Source organism: Vigna umbellata, chromosome 11 (genome assembly GCF_029865625.1).
Source record: "Vigna umbellata cultivar VRB3 chromosome 11, Vumbellata_1.0, whole genome shotgun sequence".
In the NCBI taxonomy this organism is placed as follows: domain Eukaryota; kingdom Viridiplantae; phylum Streptophyta; class Magnoliopsida; order Fabales; family Fabaceae; genus Vigna; species Vigna umbellata.
The window spans coordinates 33,413,713-33,431,678 of NC_142175.1; the positions used below are offsets into that span (position 1 = coordinate 33,413,713).

A 17,966-nucleotide genomic window follows, 5' to 3' on the forward strand; every position below is an offset into this window, starting at 1 on the left:
GGTTCCATGTATATATATTAATGTATTACGAAGAGTGCTTCGTTTTTAGTGTTTTATGGAGTTTTGATCTTAAAGTAAAGAAAAGAAGAGCGTGATGATGAATTTCCGGGAAAGGAGAGTGGGGTATCAACATATGATAATGGATTTAATTAACAACTTTTTTTTCATTAAAGAATTTAATTAGGTATTTGGCACACACTAATTATCTTCTATCCTAAGTCAGTCAAAACAACATAGAAAAAATCAAGTGAGTTTGACCTAAGAAAGTGGTAGAATTGGTTGTTAATTAGGTTGTTTTTTGTTTATGGGTGATAACAATCATGGTCTAACGGGTTATCACGTGGGTGTGGTAAATAGTAAATAGATACGATTTTACGTGTTCATTTGATAAATAATATAAAGATAAAATGATTATAAAAAGTAAATTTTTATTTTTTTTATATAGTATTAGAATAATGATACTTTCACAATATTTTTTGATAACATTTTAGTATCATCTACGTGTTATTATGTAATTTGTCCAAAATTACTTTACAGTCAATAATAATAACCATAAATACTTAGACCAATCACATAATGACACATAGATAGTGTTAAAATATTGTCAAAAAAAATATTTTAAAAATATTATTATCTTTATATAAGTTGCGCAAAAACTTTATGAAAAGATAGGATAAAGAAACAATGTTGATGTCCTTTCATAATTATAGTATATTTAAGCAAAAACTAAAGTGAAGATATCTTTGCATAAACAATGATCCAAATCCACACCTTTTACAATTACAACACAAAAGAATATGTAACACATCACATAATTGTACGTTTTAAGTTTTGTGGGCACACAATAAGTTACTATATGAATGTGTTTTTTCTATAAGTTTATGATTATATTTTAGTTGTAAACACCTTCTAATGTTCTACATGGATGAAAAATGTAACTGATAAAGAATGTAGAATTCAAAATGATTTCTTTTTATTGCATTTTGAATTCTTCAGTGCTTTAATGTGTATTTTTTTCTAAAAATAAACAATTTTATTATTTTTTACCATTGAAAAATTCTGTTATATTTTAATTTTAAAATTACTTCAACTGTGCTATTTGTATTTTTATATCCCAAAGTATGCTTGATAATCATTTTGGAAATTATCCTTTAATCAAAACAACTTTATATTAATATGTTTTCGCAATGTTATAATAATTGTGACGTGAAAATACATTTTTTTTACTATAAATATAAAATTAGTTTCTTTGTCCATAGGAAATACATAACAAAATCTTTAAATAATTATAGACAACAACAAATAATCATTTCTTGTTTATTTCAATTATTTTTTGTGAAATATATAAAAATATAATTAGTAATTTAGATATGCTGAATCTTAACACAGAAATGAAATGAATAATGGTAATTAAATAGTTTATCCAAAATTAAGCTTACATTTTTTAATATTACTTACATAAATTAGCAAACAAAGAAGTTAAGCAACAATGAGAAGAGAATTGAATAATCGATTATCATTATTTTTTTGGTAATTTTTTCTCTTAATTATGAAAAAAAAAATTCGCATAGTTTCCAATTTTTGATAAATAATTCAGTAAAGGAGATGGGGAGTAGAAACGGGGCGGGTATGGTGGATCCGAAATTATAACAAAGTGGTGGGCGTTTTGTGTGATGAACCTATGTTTGGCGGCGGAGTAAGGTGGCTACGCTCCTCGGAGCGATTCAAGTTTCTGGCGAAGTCATTCTCCAGCAACGCCAGAACCCGTTATTCCTTTTGTACAACAACTAAAAACAGTAACAACAACGGCGACAACAAAAACATCGTCGCCGACGAAAGGTATCGGCAGCTGGAGAATCTCGACATGGTGACTGCCGCTAAGATCCTTTTCACCGATCCCCCTAAGAAGAAGAAGTTTGGGTATCCCTCTTTCTTTATTCTATGTTTTTTTTGTTTTGGCATTTCGTCGAGCACCTTCCTTTCTTTTTTTCCTTGCACCTTTTTCTTCCACATGAGAACCAAACACTGATGATAACATTACTTAATGATCTTAATACATTCTATCTGCGCTTTACTACCGCTATCTGTTTATTCTCTAACAAATTGGGAGTTTCAAGCTGCAAGTAAACACCATGTGAAAGTTTTGCTCATTTTTTTAATATTAAAAAATTACATTAGAGTTTATATCATAAACTTATTCTGATAACTTGTGAACTTTGTTGAAGAAATAATTTGTAAGTAGATCATAAGTCACTTTCTGTAATCATTAAATCCAAATAAGTTCGTGTAATAAGCTTTCCCAATGGAGAATGATTAATGTAAATGATGATTTTTAAAGTCAGGAACTAAAACAATCGACTCTCCTTGATATTGGTCCTTAACATTAGTAGAAAGGCCGTGGAAATTCACTAAAGCAAATCATGAATTCCAAAGTTACAGACCAGAGTGAAACTAAAGGCCAGGTAAAGACTATATTGGTTGGGTGTATATTATACGAAAACTAAAGTAAGAGTTTACATTTTGGGTGGTGGCAGGGGGAGATAACTATATTTGTTTATACTGTTAGTAAGGAAGGGAAAAAAAATCTTACTTTGTATCTCTGTTTTTCTTGGTCAGGTTTGATTTCCATCTTGTACAGTTTTTTTTTGCCTGCTTGCCTTCCTTGGGTATGATGCTCACCCTTTAAAGTTTTATTTTATTCTTTTCAAAATGTTCTACCGTTATCATCGATTTTTTCTTTTTCCACACAGCTGTGTATTTGGTGGCACAATATGCTCGTTATGAAATAAGAAAAATGGAGGCGGTAAGTTATCTTTCCTTTTTCTGGTATTGTAATATAAGGGCGGTTTTCGTTCATCGTATAAATGTTGGTAGGTGCTTGTAATCATCTTATTCACTCATGATAGTCTGACCATTCAATTCAGAGGGCTCTATCTAAAGTACTTTCTATGGAATCCTTTAGGAATGAAACTTCTTGTATGACAATCTAACAAGACTCGTATAGGCTATTCAGTGTTCTGATCCATTTTATTTTCTTAGCTAGATGCTGATGATGTATAAACTATATCTTTGATACTCCTTACATTCTGTAAATGCTTGCGGTGGCTGCACTGTGATATTACTTGCTGAGAATTAGTGAGAGATATAGTGAATTATTTTAAAGTACATTGGAGTTTCTTAGACTATATATTCTATGTTTTGTATGAACCTGTTATTTGTGGGTACTTTATTTGTAATTGAACATTTAAATAATTGTATGAATGGTACACTGTTTTTTTGTTAATTTTCCTCCCTGATAACGGTTTTTCTCCGAAGCACTTCATAGGACGTTGAGAAGAAAAAGAAGCAGAAGGAAGAAGAAGAAGCAAAGGAAAAAGAAAAAGAAATGGAACTAAATCCCCCAGAGGAAAAGGAAGAAAAATATGATCCCCAACTTTCAGAGGTGAGAGTGAGACTTGAGAAACTTGAAGAGGCTGTGAAGGAGATTGTTGTTGGAACAGAGAAACAATCAAGTAGCAACCTAGCAAAAAATCAGGTGACTGATAATGAGAAAAAACAGTTAAGTTCTTCACCAAAAAACACTAGTCCCACTGATTCTGCATCAAATAAAGCTGATAATGAAGACACTTTTGGTAAGCATAATTCTCCCAAGTCAAAGCCAGAATTACGTGAAGAGAGTAAGGGTATAGATGCAACCCCAAATTCTTCTCTTCAGGATCCCAAAGGCCAGAGTCAAAGTGGAGGGGCTTCTTAAGGTACTAGGATCTTTAGAAATTCTTTAAGTTATTAGATTGAAATGATCAAAAGCTATAGGTTTTTTTCTTTCTCCTTTGCTCAAAAAATGGTTAGTTATTTAATCCTCCACAGGTTACCAAACCTGTTGTCAACCCTTTCTCTGAGAAAGACTTTTCAAGTTTTATTAGGAAGAAAAATATAAATGGGAAAGCTATTTTTGGTGCATTAGTTTAGTTGCTATATATGTGGAAGCTAGAAAGTAATTGCTATTTATGCTGCCTGCAGTCATGTAAGGATCCAGTAAATTAATAATTTTTTTTCTAGGCTATGGTCATATAATGAATGTCGAAGGGAGTAAACTTTAAATGCGTGTTCATCCTCTCCCTTTAATTTGATTTTTAGTCCTTCAACTCTTCATCCTTCTTTTATTTAATTAACTCCTGTAAGTTATATTTTTATGCCAAAGCTGTACGCTTTTTAGCTTTGTCTGTCTTACGTGATGATTAACCCGTTAATTGAATCCAAAATGCTATGCTTTTGGACTAGAACCTCTTCTTTTTCCTTCCTCCTTCAACTCTTTCTGGATTGAGTAAACCAACACTGGACCAAAATTCAGTCAACTCAGTGCCTTTTATTCCTCTGTGAATTGAAACCAGAAAAGAGTACTTTACTTTAGACTTTTGTTTGAGGCAATAGCTGTGAGCTCGTCTATGGTTATGGTTGGAGACAGTTATAATATTTGAGTATATCAATTTCACAGGCTTGAATGCAACTGCAATAGTTTGGTTGGTGTGGTGGAATGTTCATCTTGGTTGATTTTTGGTTTGGATTTAATGCTGTTAAATGTTTCATCAATCACCTCTAGATATTCGGAAGAAAAATTTATGTGAGATCAGCTGTTCATAATGTTTATAGTGAGGACCTTGGAAGTCAGAAGTTGACTTCTTACGACCCTTATGTTTTCCTTTGGGAAAAAACGTGCTCTATCTATAGATTTTTTATAATAGGAAATGCTCTATTTTGGTACACCAGAACATTTCAGCCATACGTCTGTATATTCAATTCTTGAGTTAGAGGTGTTTTAATATTTTAAAATATGATAAGTATAACTTCGTGAACAAATATTAAGACAGGTACACAGATGAGACGAGAATATATATATATATATATATATATATATATATATATATATATATATATATATATATATATATATATATATATATATATATATATATATATATATATATATATATATATTGTGTCTTCATATTTAATTTAAAAAATCAGATATAATTGATATTTATACCTAATCAAGAAATTTTTTTGGTTTATGAGTTAAGACAATATTCGCCAAAATAATTTTGTTTACCATAAGAAAAAAAAACAAAGAAATTACTCTTTTTCCTTCCATGGTTTCTTAAAATTACAATATACAAAATAAAAATAAAAATGTGCGACTCAATGGTTACTATCACTAATTATTTTGTGACCAATCCGAAATTTAAATTGATTTATGATTTTATCTTTGGAAAATGTTTAAAAACATTGAAAAATGAAAATTACTAAAATTGCTTTTTGCTTCAAATTGTAAGTGTTATGAGAATATTAGGTACAACAGAATAATTTTTTATTTCAATTTATTTTATATTTTCAAGATTTATAGATGGATGAAGAAACTAAATAAAGGTGCTTTTTTTTAATTCTTGCTTAAATATATGGAATTATAAAGTAAATTTAAAAGAAGATGGTTATTTTGTATTTTAGAGTAAAAATAGGAAATAACCACATAGCACACCTTAAATTTCTTGAAGGGTTGCAAATTTAACAGTTTATAAATATTTTTTTTTCCATGATTTAGTCGCTAACACATTCCAACATATTTAGCCATTCATTACCAAAATTAATTTTAGAACAAATTCAGCATTGTAGGAAAAAAAATTATTATTTTTTATTTATAGATTAGAGAATAAATTTGTTTATGATCTGTGAATGTCACGAACATTCTTTTTAGTATTTTTGTAGTAGTCTCAATCATATTTCATAAACCCTTTCATCTGATCCAAAACCCTAAGCTTGTGCTTGTGCTTGTGCTTTTCACTTCGTGCTGTTCATCTTCAATGGCACGCTTACTTCGTTCCCTCAGAAAACCCCTAACCCTAACCCTAACACACCAATTTCACCATCAACAGCAGCAATTATGCATTTCTCGGCACCTATTCCGAAGAAGTTACATATCAGAAATGCGCAAAGAAGCTTTCGAGGGTAACATTTTGAGACTCCTCCGCAACGAGATTCAGTACGAGCTCCAATCCTCTCCTCCTCCCGACAAGGTGCGTTTTCTTTTCTCCTTTCCCTCTAACTTCTACTTACTGATAAGGTTTCAGAGCTTCAACAATTTTCTAATCGTACTATCGGATAAAGTTTACTTAAAACCACGAAATTACCATCGTTTGGCTTATAACATTCTGTGATTTTCCCCCCAATAAGATTCAGTTTGTAATGTCGTGTGTTCAATACAGTGCATTAAAGAGTGATTTAGCGTTTTTCTTTGTATCAATTGAACTGCTATGTATTCGTGTTCAGAGCATGACTTCTTATGATGGCCGCTCTTGTTTTACAGCCTTTTACGAAGTTTGGTTCCTTTACTGTGGATGGCCGAGCTGGGGAGCGGTGGATTACATTGGAAAAACGACATGCTGATGAAAACATTAAACTTGAAGTCACCATGTTTGATGGAGCTGTTCCTGCTCCAACTCCAACAAAAGGCGGTGGTGGTGTAATTAATTCTGATGAAATGCAGATGCATATTACTGTAATTGTCACTATCTCCAAGGGAGAAGGTGATGGTGTGTTGCAAATTACGTGTTCGGCTTGGCCTGACTGTGTAGAGATAAAAAAGTTGCTCATACGTGCAAATGAGAATATAATAACTGAGCCCTATGCTGGTCCGGAATTCACGTAGGTTTACTCACTCATTTCCAGTCCTGGTTGTTTGCTTAGATTTGGAATTGTGTTAATGACACCTTTTTCTGTTGGTTCTTGACAGGGAATTGGACGATGCGTTGCAAGACAGCCTTTATGATTTTTTGGAAGTAAGGGGCATAAATGATGAACTTGCTGTTTTCTTGCATCAGTACATGAAACAAAAGGATAAAACGGAGTATGTAAGATGGATGCAAATGGTCAAGTCTTTTATTGAAAGGAAATAAGGACATTGAAATTTCAATAAAATCTCCTGTAATTTTTGGTCACTGAAGTGTGAATCTAGGCAGTTACACATCATTGTTTTTTGTTGACTTCTGCTTTAGATTTTTAGTTAGTGTTGGAAGAAATTGTACTGGAGATTGGAAATGGCTGTATTATTTTTGTGGTTTTTGAACAAAAATGATAGCACACATAAGATAGAATTACGGCATTGCTAATGGAAGATTTTTCTCCATTCTATAGATTCTGCATTCTTATCCCCTTTTATGATTTTGATTTCGGTTTTGCAATCTATAAACAGTGATTTAAATATTTGATTACTAGTAGTAGCGAGCAGCTGAATAATGGATGCAATTATTTTGATCTTGTTACAAAACAGTGGCTTAGAAGATATACTTTGGGGAGCTTTTTCCATACAATTTTTACATTTTCATTTTCTCTCACGTGCTGCCCAAAATAATCTTATCTAAACATGATTATTAGTATAGAACTACGTATGTCTCCTGCAATAAAATATCATACACAAGAATTTGTTGTGGATGGTTTGGATATAGAGATACCTAAGCTTCTATTGAATACCTATTAGAATGAGTGTTTAGAGCTTGAAGGAAAATATTGGATGTGTGTGTATGATGTTGATATTTGCCGTGTTGATCGGCTGGCAAGTTTACCAATAAAAAAGTAGGTGTATGAGTAGAGTACCATTGCAGAGCCTATGTTTCAATTTGTCAACCCCTTAGATTAGATTGGTTAGATGGTTGGATTGGTACCAATAAAAAAGTAAGTGTATGATGTTGATATTTGCCCAAAATTTCCATTGCAGTCTTTTCGTACTCACTTCTGTTATAAAAGTATATAATACTCTCTGCTTGTGATACCAGTTACGAACATCAGCATTCATACCAATGCCTGGGAATATCCAAACATGATTACAACCGAAATGCAATCATTGGGATTACAAGGATTTGTATATTGTAGATTGTTCATTTGGTTCTTAAAGTTACTGAATGTAGAAACTTGGTATCATGTGCTTGAGAAATGAGTTCTAGAAAGGAAAGGCAGAAATTTATTTCCAATTTATTTCCTAATTTGATTGCTTTATTAAATAAAATATAAAGTAATAATTTTACATAAATTTAAAGTTTTATTCTTGTTGTGCTCTTTTATGAACGTTGCATAAGTCTCCATTCTTTTTCTGTTCTGTTTTACAAGTTACAGTGATGTATAAACGCACTGTAGTGAAATGATTTTTTAGTCATTTTAATGAAATAATTGACGCTTTTCATTTCTTAAAAATGAAACCATTTAAAGTTGTAGTTAACAGAACCTAACTAAGCTAGACTCAATGGTAAGAAAACTTGAATCTTGTAGCTTTTTGATCCATTCAAGAAATGTTTAATTAATATATATATACTGGAATATCGGTCTTGTCTATTAATAAAGGTTCACTGAACGAATAATTGGAATTTAATTGAAAAAAATTGAGAATTTGAATTCAATTATGTATGTAATTAAAAATTAAAAAAATAAATCATATGCATTTAATTCATATAAAATGAACTTTGTAAGCATCCAGACAGAATTTTGAATGCCTCACCTGCTGCTGATACATACACTATTGGATATCATAATCACTTAACCTCCGGTTGAAGGTACATAAATTTGGTAAAAGTACATATGTTGTTAACCAGTAATACTTGACAATAGAAGTTTAAAGAAACAATGATTTTATATTTGTTGAAATGAAAATCAAAACTATTATTTGGTATGCTCCTATTTGATAAAGAGCATAGATACAAACAGTGATACCAAACCAAAGTGAAAGCAGAATAATAAGAATAGAAAGAAGAAACAAGTTTGAGTAGCCTAGTTTAGATGTTGACGCTGATACAACTTTCATTTCCTATCTTCTATTGAAGGTGAGGACAGACAATCTCATATTTAATAATCAAATAAGATCTTAAAGAAGAAGAAAAAGCAAGTTTAGATTCAGAATTTCATGTCCACGTTTTGCGTTGGATTTGTTCATTTGTGTTTCTTTCTTGGTAGGGTGGCAAAACTAAAGGTTCTTAATATTTTATTGGATGAATGGTGAAGAGTGAGGTATGGTAGCACAGGTGAAATAGACAGCTCAACCGAAGTGCTAGACATAGGAAGATGAAATAGGCCATATTCTCTGTTAGTTTTCTTTTTTTGTCGTTCTGCTGAGCATTAAAAATATATTCTGACGTTAGTATATTAAAATCATTTTAACATATTTTAAAACATTAAAATCAGTGTTCATCAGTATATAAAAATTCAGCAGAGAATGCAAATTCAAGAGGAAAACTCAGACTCAAAATCCACCTTTGGAAACATCTCAGATCATGCAGACCACAGACTATAGTACATAATATATCCTTTGTTAGCGTGAGATTACTGTGATCATTAACTGTCATAATGACTAGACTTTCAGTTGCTTTTGCTCCTTGATTTCATCATAGTACTTATGTTTCATGATTAAAACGAGATTAGTGTAAACATCATGCGGATATGGACCTACAAATTTGTTTGTCCCTTGAGATATCTTTAGGTGAGAAATCAGGACCATCAAGATTCAAGATTTTAATCTGTAACATTTCCTTTTAAAATGATGTGATTGCAGAGCTGAGTGTCATTTTGGCTTACTTTCACATGGCTTGCCTCACCTACTTCTCTGATCCCAATAGAGATGGTCGATTTCTCCAACTACAGGTGGGTCAAAGTAGGAGTCAGTGAGACAATCACAGCCTTTGAAACTGTGCATTTTGGTGGACCAATCTTCCATAGGAATTTGAAAAAACGACACTCACAACCATCCAAATTTCTACATAGTGTGGACCTTTGTCACCCAAAATGTCAGACATATATGCCCTGATCCAAACAGTCCCAGGTTGACATTTACTGCATTGTCAAATAATAAGGGAACTCCAATAACTACATGGTACTAGAGTTCTTCAATTCATAGAGTAGAAGATGCAAAGTATCTAGTAGTGGGATGGGAAGTTGATAATAAGTAGAAGCTTGACCAAAACATAGTTAAAATATCAGTAGTCTGGTGAAATAAACTTTAGTAGCTGCTTTTTATGAATCAAACACATGCAGATCCATCAACTTCTTTAACTTTGAAACGAATCAATTTCATGTCAGATTTATTGAATAACTCAAAGCTGTGAGGACCTAACTTATCTACCTCTTTAAGAATTGGCGAAGAAAAGAGAGTTTGATGTACTCATGATGCTGTTATAAAGCAATTTAAAGCTTGATGGGAGTTTCAACTTGAAAAGAAGCCATTATTCATGACTGAGAAAATAAAGCAAACAACATTAAAAGCAAAACACAAGCTCTCTGGTAAGTAGCCAAAATGCATTTAGACTTGGTGGAGCAAGAGATACATGAGGACAAAAGAAGTGAAAAAGGAAAGAGCTGTGAAGGTGTTGGACAATGAGAAAAGACACAAATCAACTGGGGTATGGCATGTTGAATGGTAACTACTTAGAGCTTAAGGGACAAGTCAAGCTTCTGCAACTTCTCTTGTTTAGACTTCAAATGAGAAAAGCTACCAAAACAGTGTCCTCCAAATCCCTCTGTCACTACCCTTGTGGAAAACTTGCCTACTTTTGGAACACTATCAGCCAAGGATGACTCAGATTCTGCCCCCACACGAAAATTTCCAATTGCTGGTTGAGAATCCAAAGGCTGCCTCTGCCACCCATTGGAACGGCACAACCCAAAAATGGGTGCTTGATGAGAAGGTTTGTTAATCATGGCATGAACCTGAATTCCAAGTGATTTGTTGTATAAGCCGTGAGAAGGAAGAAAAGGCACGGTGGAATACGTGTGTCCAAAATCTGCTGCACCTGCTTTGTATCCTCTTCTTGCTAAAGTTCTTTCACGTTTGTGTGCATTCTGGTGTCCCCCCAGTGCCTGAGAACTATAAAACTTTCTTTGGCAGTAGTTGCATGAGAAAACCCGGGGATCCAGTTCATTTCCCTGACTAGATTCTGATGAATTTTCAGAGAAATTCGTATGGAAACAATTGAGGAGGTTGAGTTCTGGCTTTGACTCATCATCATCACCTGAATCCTTGTTGGAGAGACTTAGATCTAGTAAGACACGAGGATTTGAGTCATTTGGGTGCTTTTGATCATCACTTTCTGTGTGATTCCTCTTTCTTTGAGTGTCTATGGAAGATCTTTGGCATGGCATAGTATCTGAAAATGTAATCATGTTCAAGCTCTCAAAAGGGCATGGCTCTTGCCTTTGAAGATCCATGTGGCAAGAAATTTGCAATAATTGCCTCAGTGGTGGTGTTGGTTATGGAAGTTTGGTTTAACAGGAAGAACAAGAACAAGAACAAGAAAGATGGAGTTTGTGAGTGATGTAACAACAATAAATGGTGTGTGCTATGTATAGAAGTAGATAGCACTATTTTACAGTTACAAGGTCTTAATATAGCAAGACCTAAAAATTAAGACATGCCTTTGTCTGTGTGTGCTTGATTGGAACATATGTAGAACACCCACGTACAGCTTGCTAGTGCATACCTCATTCAAAGTTTCTTTTTTTTTTTCTTTTTTTTTTGGTAATTTTTATTTGTCTTCTCACTTGTCACTTTACATTTCTGGTCTCTGTATCTGCCTTTTATCGGTATATTCATGTCTATAGGTTATGAGGGGCTAAAAATCCAAGATAAGATCAATACCCCACTTTTGAAATTCAGAATAATGTGGTATTGTAGAATGGACTTGTCTTATAAAAGGTGTGGTATACTGAATTTCTTAATCCTGTTGGTGGATTTGCAGTATCTTCTCTGAAACTCTTCTGTCCTTGTCCTGCATTTTGCTTTCTTTATCTCCTCCTAGGATATAGACTTGTCCACACTTTCAATTTCTTTACTTTTCAGGTGTAAAAAACTTATATCACTTTAATCCTTCCAGAGTAGCTTATTCCATTCTAGAACACCAACTAAATATACAAAATCCAGTGTAGCAAATAATATAAAAGTAACACATAATCATTATTGTTGGAAGTCCCACACCAGAGATAAGACCAATTTATAACATATAAGTGGGTGCAAACATCGTCTTATAAGCTGGTTTTGTGAGATTGAGTTAGGCTTAAAGTCCATCTCTCTGTCCTAGTTAACTATTTGGTTGAGTTTATGTCTTCTATGTGATGTTCATCGTCATGAATCAATTATTCCAAAATTCCAAGTTGTTCCACGGATTAAAGTCTTAGCTTAACCACTAAATTGTGAATGCTCCATAAATTAATCATTCCAAAAACTCAGATGAAAAGTAGAATCTTTCTGATAAATCAATGCCAGCAGAGACATTAACTCAATGTATTAGTTTTCAAATTAAGATGCATGAATTATTATTACTTAAGAATATCTTGAATGAATGAGCTGTCTGATTTTTGTAAACAGTAAAGTGGCTTTTTTCATGGAGGCTCTTGTGGCTAATTTCAAGATGTAATCATTGGAGGCCTTCTGTTTCTGTGTTTGTTCACCATTCTTTAGACGAAGCTTCTAATCACACAAGCAAGCAACAACCATAGATTTGAAGTGCCTTAAAGCCATGCAAGAGGAATATGCTGCTCTCATTGCCAATTACACCTGGACATTGGTGTCACCACTTCCCAATGTCGATGTAGTAGGTAGGCCCTACGTAACTAAGGATGTGAAATGGTGTGCACTTTATGTTTCACACCCATTTACTCCATTGCAATTTAAGAAAAGAAAAAGTCCATACCAGAAAAAATTCTCAAGAGTCAGAATGTGATGATGTACTTTCAAATAATTGCAGAGGGTTCCATACTTGGAACAATGCTTTTAAATTGTAGTATCTTGCAATTTTACAAGTATCTACTCATATTTTTAAATTGTATTATTGAGTTTGTAAATTGTATTATTGATTGTATAAATGAAATAACAACATGGTGAATCGAGTTTTTTGACAAGAGGTTTGTAGTGTACATTTTCTTTAACTTCAACAATTGTAAACTACTTCTTCAGCAACTTATATTTAAACCATTCTTTGAATCAATCATAAACCAGAAGCTAGTTTGGTTGCAAAGGGAATTTTTTACTAAAATTTGGGATTTATTTTAAACCAAACTTTCTAACCTGTAGTTCAACCAACCACTATTCAAATTGTGGTCATACCCTTTTCAGCAACTTATAGCTATTTGCTAAGAATTGACAAATGAGACAACTAAATTTCACCAGGTAGTTTTTCTATTCTTGGGTTCCTTCAAAAGATTGTCACAATGCAACAGCCAGAGATTCATACATCATAAGGGTAACTTAGCAATAATGGCAGCTACACTCTTGATCCCTTAAACTTAACAAATCACTATTGTTTAAGTAATATTCACCCAGTAGATTATAAACCAGAACAAGAATAAAACACAGTTTTAGCTATTTCCTTTTAGAAAAATTAAATAATTTTATAGTGTTTGTCATGTTGTAGCCAGACAAAAGTCTCTGGTCTAACTTTCTCTTATTATGTTGCTACTGTTGGGTTTATCGAGAAAAAGATTTACTGTGAATATACAAACACTAATGAGATTTGGATCTAACCATATAAGAGAGATTGACATTGACAGTACTCTTTATCCAAAACTTTAAAGTAATGGATTAATAGGTCTTTTATAGTGTTCTACTTTCTCATTTTTATCAAAGGTGAAACTTAGACTCACTCTTACATTTCCAACAACTACTACTTATGTTAATATTTATGTCTCGAAACTTAATCATGATACTTATGTTCCCATTGAAATTTGTATTGAGAAACACTATTTGTATATAAACTTTGTATAAAGGAGGATGGAACAATTACTGTTGCAGAGAGAAAAATTAATGTTGTAAAAAGTAGAAAGTGTTGTGTGAATATATTATATGAAAAACATAACACGATTCCATAGTACTTTTTGAAGTTTGAACATGTACTTTTGAGGTTTCAACTGTCTAATATGACGTAGCTTTTTACTTACAGAAATCTCACGTTGATATATATGTAGGTAGCTTTTACTTACAGAGATGTTACAGTTGATAAGACATCATAAACTATGGTCCCTAGCAGTTTATCTGAAGAAACTGGCTTTTCATAGTTGGGTATGTGTCATTTCTCGTTTGTGTTTTAGTTAATGCTTCGTTTAAGCACTTAATAATTGAAGCCTATTCTGGGAATTTCAGATGGCAGTTTCCTTTCTTCGACTAGTAAAACGTGACACGAAAAATTGCCATATACAAAGCAACCAATCCAACTTTCCCTCCTATTATGTTTTGCCTGCATCTACCATTTATGCTCTTTGTCATATACCATTTTGCTTCTTCTGTCACATAAAACGTGTCACTCTATTTTCCAGACCACACACAGACTCCGTATCTTCTCTCTCTTTCTCTTTTCAAACAACTTTTCAGTGTCTTAAGAGTATATATTATTAAAATCATCACATCTATAGTGTAGTATTATAATGCCCTACTGCCAGAAGTTTACATTTATTTATTCATTTCTCTGTCTATAAATTTAGAATAATGATACTTTGACAACATTTTTTTGACAACATTTTAACACCATCTACGTGTCATTCTGTGAGTGTTCTATATTGGTATTTATGATTATTATTATTGATTGTAGAGTAATTTTGAACCAATCATTGACACATAGATGAGATTAAAATATTATAAAAAAAATGTTATCAAAGTATCATTATTTATAAATTTATCTGATATTAGTTTTTGCTGTGAGTAACATAATGAAAGGTAAATAGACTTTTAGTTCAATGATAAAATACTGAACTTGTATTCCTTAAACCAGGTTTCAGATTTAACTTTATGAATAAAGAAAACAGGTTTTTGGGAAAAAATCCTTTTAATAAGAGGGATCAATTAAATTCTGTCATAAATTAATCAAAGATAAATTTATCAAACATTTGATAGAATATGTTTTTTAGTTTCTAAAATTAGATATAAAATTAGAATTTGTTAATATCTCAAACTTTTGATACAGTTTGAGAATAAATATCGTTATTCTAATTCAATTATATGAATTTTTTTTACATACTAAACGATATGGTAAAGTTTGAGTTGTTTATGTTACATGAAATGTTTTTACTCAAATATTAGTCTGAAATATTGTTTAACACCTAAAAGAAAGTTAACTTTATTAGGTTAAAAGGGTTATATCTATTTATTTTTAAAAGGAAAAAGACTCTAACAACATTTTTTGACAATTTTTTTACAATAACCTATGTGGTAGCTTGTGATTGGTTCGTTTCAAATATACAGAACAATAAAATAATGACACATAATTTGTTGTCAAAATGTTGTTAAAAAAAGTTGTTAAAATATCATGGTCTTTTTAAAATTTGGAGATTAGAATGAATCAAAGTTTGAGATAAGATAAATTTCAATTTTGGGTGCAAAGTTAGGCTGTAAAAACACCCAAAAGATAATTGTTGCAAAAGCTGAATTTAGGTGTGTATGAGCTGCATGCATCTCTTTCAAGTGGTGGAACTGCAATTTGTTCACGAGTGTGTTATTAATCAGCCAGGCAGGCACCTTAGGTAACAGTTGAAAATGATGTTAGGTAAGTTTGTATGATGAAAAAACCAAAGACTGTTACAGGTTTTGTCTTGTAGCAGATGTTGATAAGAAGCTTGGCATGAATGAGGCAATGATTAATTTCTAATTAATCTTCTTTAAGCACCAAGGAAAACTGATAATGATGTATCCAATCCAATGCTGCAATGCTATGAAAAAGAGGTCCCTCTTGGTCCCCCTTGAAGCTCTTGCAAGCTTTCACTTTCTCGAGGGTTGGAGCCTTTTTGCTTGCAACCTCATCTTATGGTGATTGTGACAACAACCAACACAAAGTGTTGTACACAAGCAACTGAGGCCGCACGGTTGGCTTGCAGAAACACATGCTGTGATACCTTGCAAAGAATTCTCTGACATCTGATGGATAAGTAATAACTTTTGAGATTGTTTAACTCTTTTGCTTGTGCTCACGTTGGCTTGGAATCAAATGCTTGACAAGAAAGGATGCTGACAAGAAAAGGATATCTCCTGTGTCTGCATCACACAGCAAATTCATGCAGAGGTTAAACACAATCTTTCAAGAAAAGGGACAAGTTTTTTTAACCACTGTTTTCATCTTGATGTCTGTAAAAAATTAGATTGAACTCAAATTTCTTGAGTTTTGTTTTCTTACTCTTGTAGATGATTTCTTAAATTAATTGTACTTGTGTGGTGTGGTTAGTTTGGTAGGATATTGTTGAAAGAGGGTCTTAATTAGTAGATTCTTTGGAAGGAGAAATCTCATTGGAAACTGAGGGTTGCCTTTCCTATTTTGTCGTGTTCTTCTTTGTTTTTGGTCAACTGTCGTTTAGCAGATAGCCTTGGAGAATATGACATGTGGCCTATAACCTGATGTTGAACTGATTAATGCATTGTATAGTACAATCTCTTCATATTTTTTTCCTTTTTTTCTGTCACGTTTTATTTTTCAGTTTAATTCGTTTCTACAAAATTAGTTTTAATTTATAAGTTGAGATTTCCATTCATTTATATTCTAACAGTTCGTATGTTACTATGAAACTGAGATATGGACATGAGAAATAGATCAGTTATTTGGCTACAATGAACTGTAAAATAATAGAAAGAAAAATCTCTTAAAAAAGGAGAGAAGAAAAGTACAAAAAGTAATTTTTCACAGTAAGTGAGTTGAGTTGCCAAGAAAAGTGAATAACTTTGTCTGGTGGAGCATTGATTATGGAACAAACACGTCAATTCTCAATGCTTATTCACGCATATGGGTTCATTTTTTCATTATACTGCATAATGATGCTTCTTCTTTTTCAATCTTAATATAAGAAGCCAATTGATCTATATTTAGTTGTTTGAAAAACTTTAGATAGTATGTGTTGGGAATGCAAAATTGAGTCCAAGTCTCGTATTAAATAGAAATGAAGATGAAAGGTTCATTAACTTACTGTCTTAAGGTTTTGGACATAATCTCGTATGTGATTGGACTCAGATCTTATTAGTGTTTGTATCTCCCAAATGAATCTCTTACTCGATAGATCCAACACTGTGTTTAAATATTAAGAAAAGTATGCATAATCTCAGTAAAAAAACATCAGAAAAGTGTAAATGTGATTTAGTCTACTCACAAAATAACACGTTATGCTAAGAAGAAAGAGTGATTAGTGTGAAAGAATAATTAGATGATGGATGATGTTGGTGAAATTCATAGGTGTTGATGGAAGTCAAGGGAACATGAAAATATGCATTGATATGGTTGGAGATAAAGGTGAAATAGGATAAGTATAGAGTTGCTGTTAAAGTTTTCTGCTTTTGTACTATAGCGTTTGCTGGGCCGAATTTGACTGAAAATCCCTTTAAAAGATCTTCATGCTTGTTCATTCAGCATGCATCAATGTTGTAAAAGGAAGTGACTCAAGACTTTGTCCATTACCAACCCATCATGGCAACACCAGAACCTCTAACGATAACTCAAAAATGACCACTTATTTCCACTACCATGCAGATCACATCACCATGTGCTTTCATGAAGTGTTAATCTGAATATGACAGAAGAGATATCTAACACACGTGTCTGTGACTCATATGCAGTCACATTGCTACTAAGATGCTAAGATCTTAATACTGAGTGGAGAAAGTTAGGCCAAAAGTAGAGCCATTGCAGCTTCAATCCTATTTCAATTTCAACCACTTCAGTTAAGCCCTTTTTTTTGTACTTATGGCTTTTTTTTTTTTCAAATGTTGTCACTACCGTACTCAATAATGTTGAGAATTCAAGTGTGAGTCCAAGTTTCACGTTGGATAAAAATCAGAAAGTAAAACATTATATAAATATCTTAAGGTTTTGGATAAAGAGTGGTGTTGATCCCTTATATAGTTGGTTCAAATGTTATTGGTGTTTGTGTAACCCCAAGAAACCTCCTCCTACCCAACAAATAATTCTACATTGCTT

General features: G+C 32.5%; 3 protein-coding genes across 3 annotated transcripts; 2 read left to right on the forward strand and 1 right to left on the reverse strand.

Moving 5' to 3' along the window:
* Positions 1–1,606: 1,606 nt before the first annotated feature.
* On the forward strand, positions 1,607–4,130 carry LOC124835941 (uncharacterized). Its single transcript, XM_047310979.2, has 4 exons — positions 1,607–1,920; positions 2,617–2,666; positions 2,751–2,803; positions 3,326–4,130. The coding sequence occupies exons 1-4, from the start codon at positions 1,682–1,684 to the stop codon at positions 3,752–3,754; spliced, it is 771 nt and encodes a 256-aa protein (XP_047166935.1). The 5' UTR covers positions 1,607–1,681; the 3' UTR covers positions 3,755–4,130.
* Positions 4,131–5,750: 1,620 nt separating this feature from the next.
* LOC124835855 (uncharacterized protein At2g39795, mitochondrial-like) lies at positions 5,751–7,184 on the forward strand. The gene is made up of 3 exons (XM_047310867.2): positions 5,751–6,068; positions 6,359–6,696; positions 6,785–7,184. Exons 1-3 carry the CDS (start codon positions 5,856–5,858, stop codon positions 6,945–6,947), a joined length of 714 nt encoding a protein of 237 aa, XP_047166823.2. The 5' UTR covers positions 5,751–5,855; the 3' UTR covers positions 6,948–7,184.
* Positions 7,185–10,260: 3,076 nt separating this feature from the next.
* On the reverse strand, positions 10,261–11,694 carry LOC124835854 (zinc finger protein 3-like). Its single transcript, XM_047310866.2, has one exon. The coding sequence runs from the start codon at positions 11,233–11,235 to the stop codon at positions 10,456–10,458; it is 780 nt and encodes a 259-aa protein (XP_047166822.2). The 5' UTR covers positions 11,236–11,694; the 3' UTR covers positions 10,261–10,455.
* Between the last annotated feature and the right edge of the window lie 6,272 nt (positions 11,695–17,966).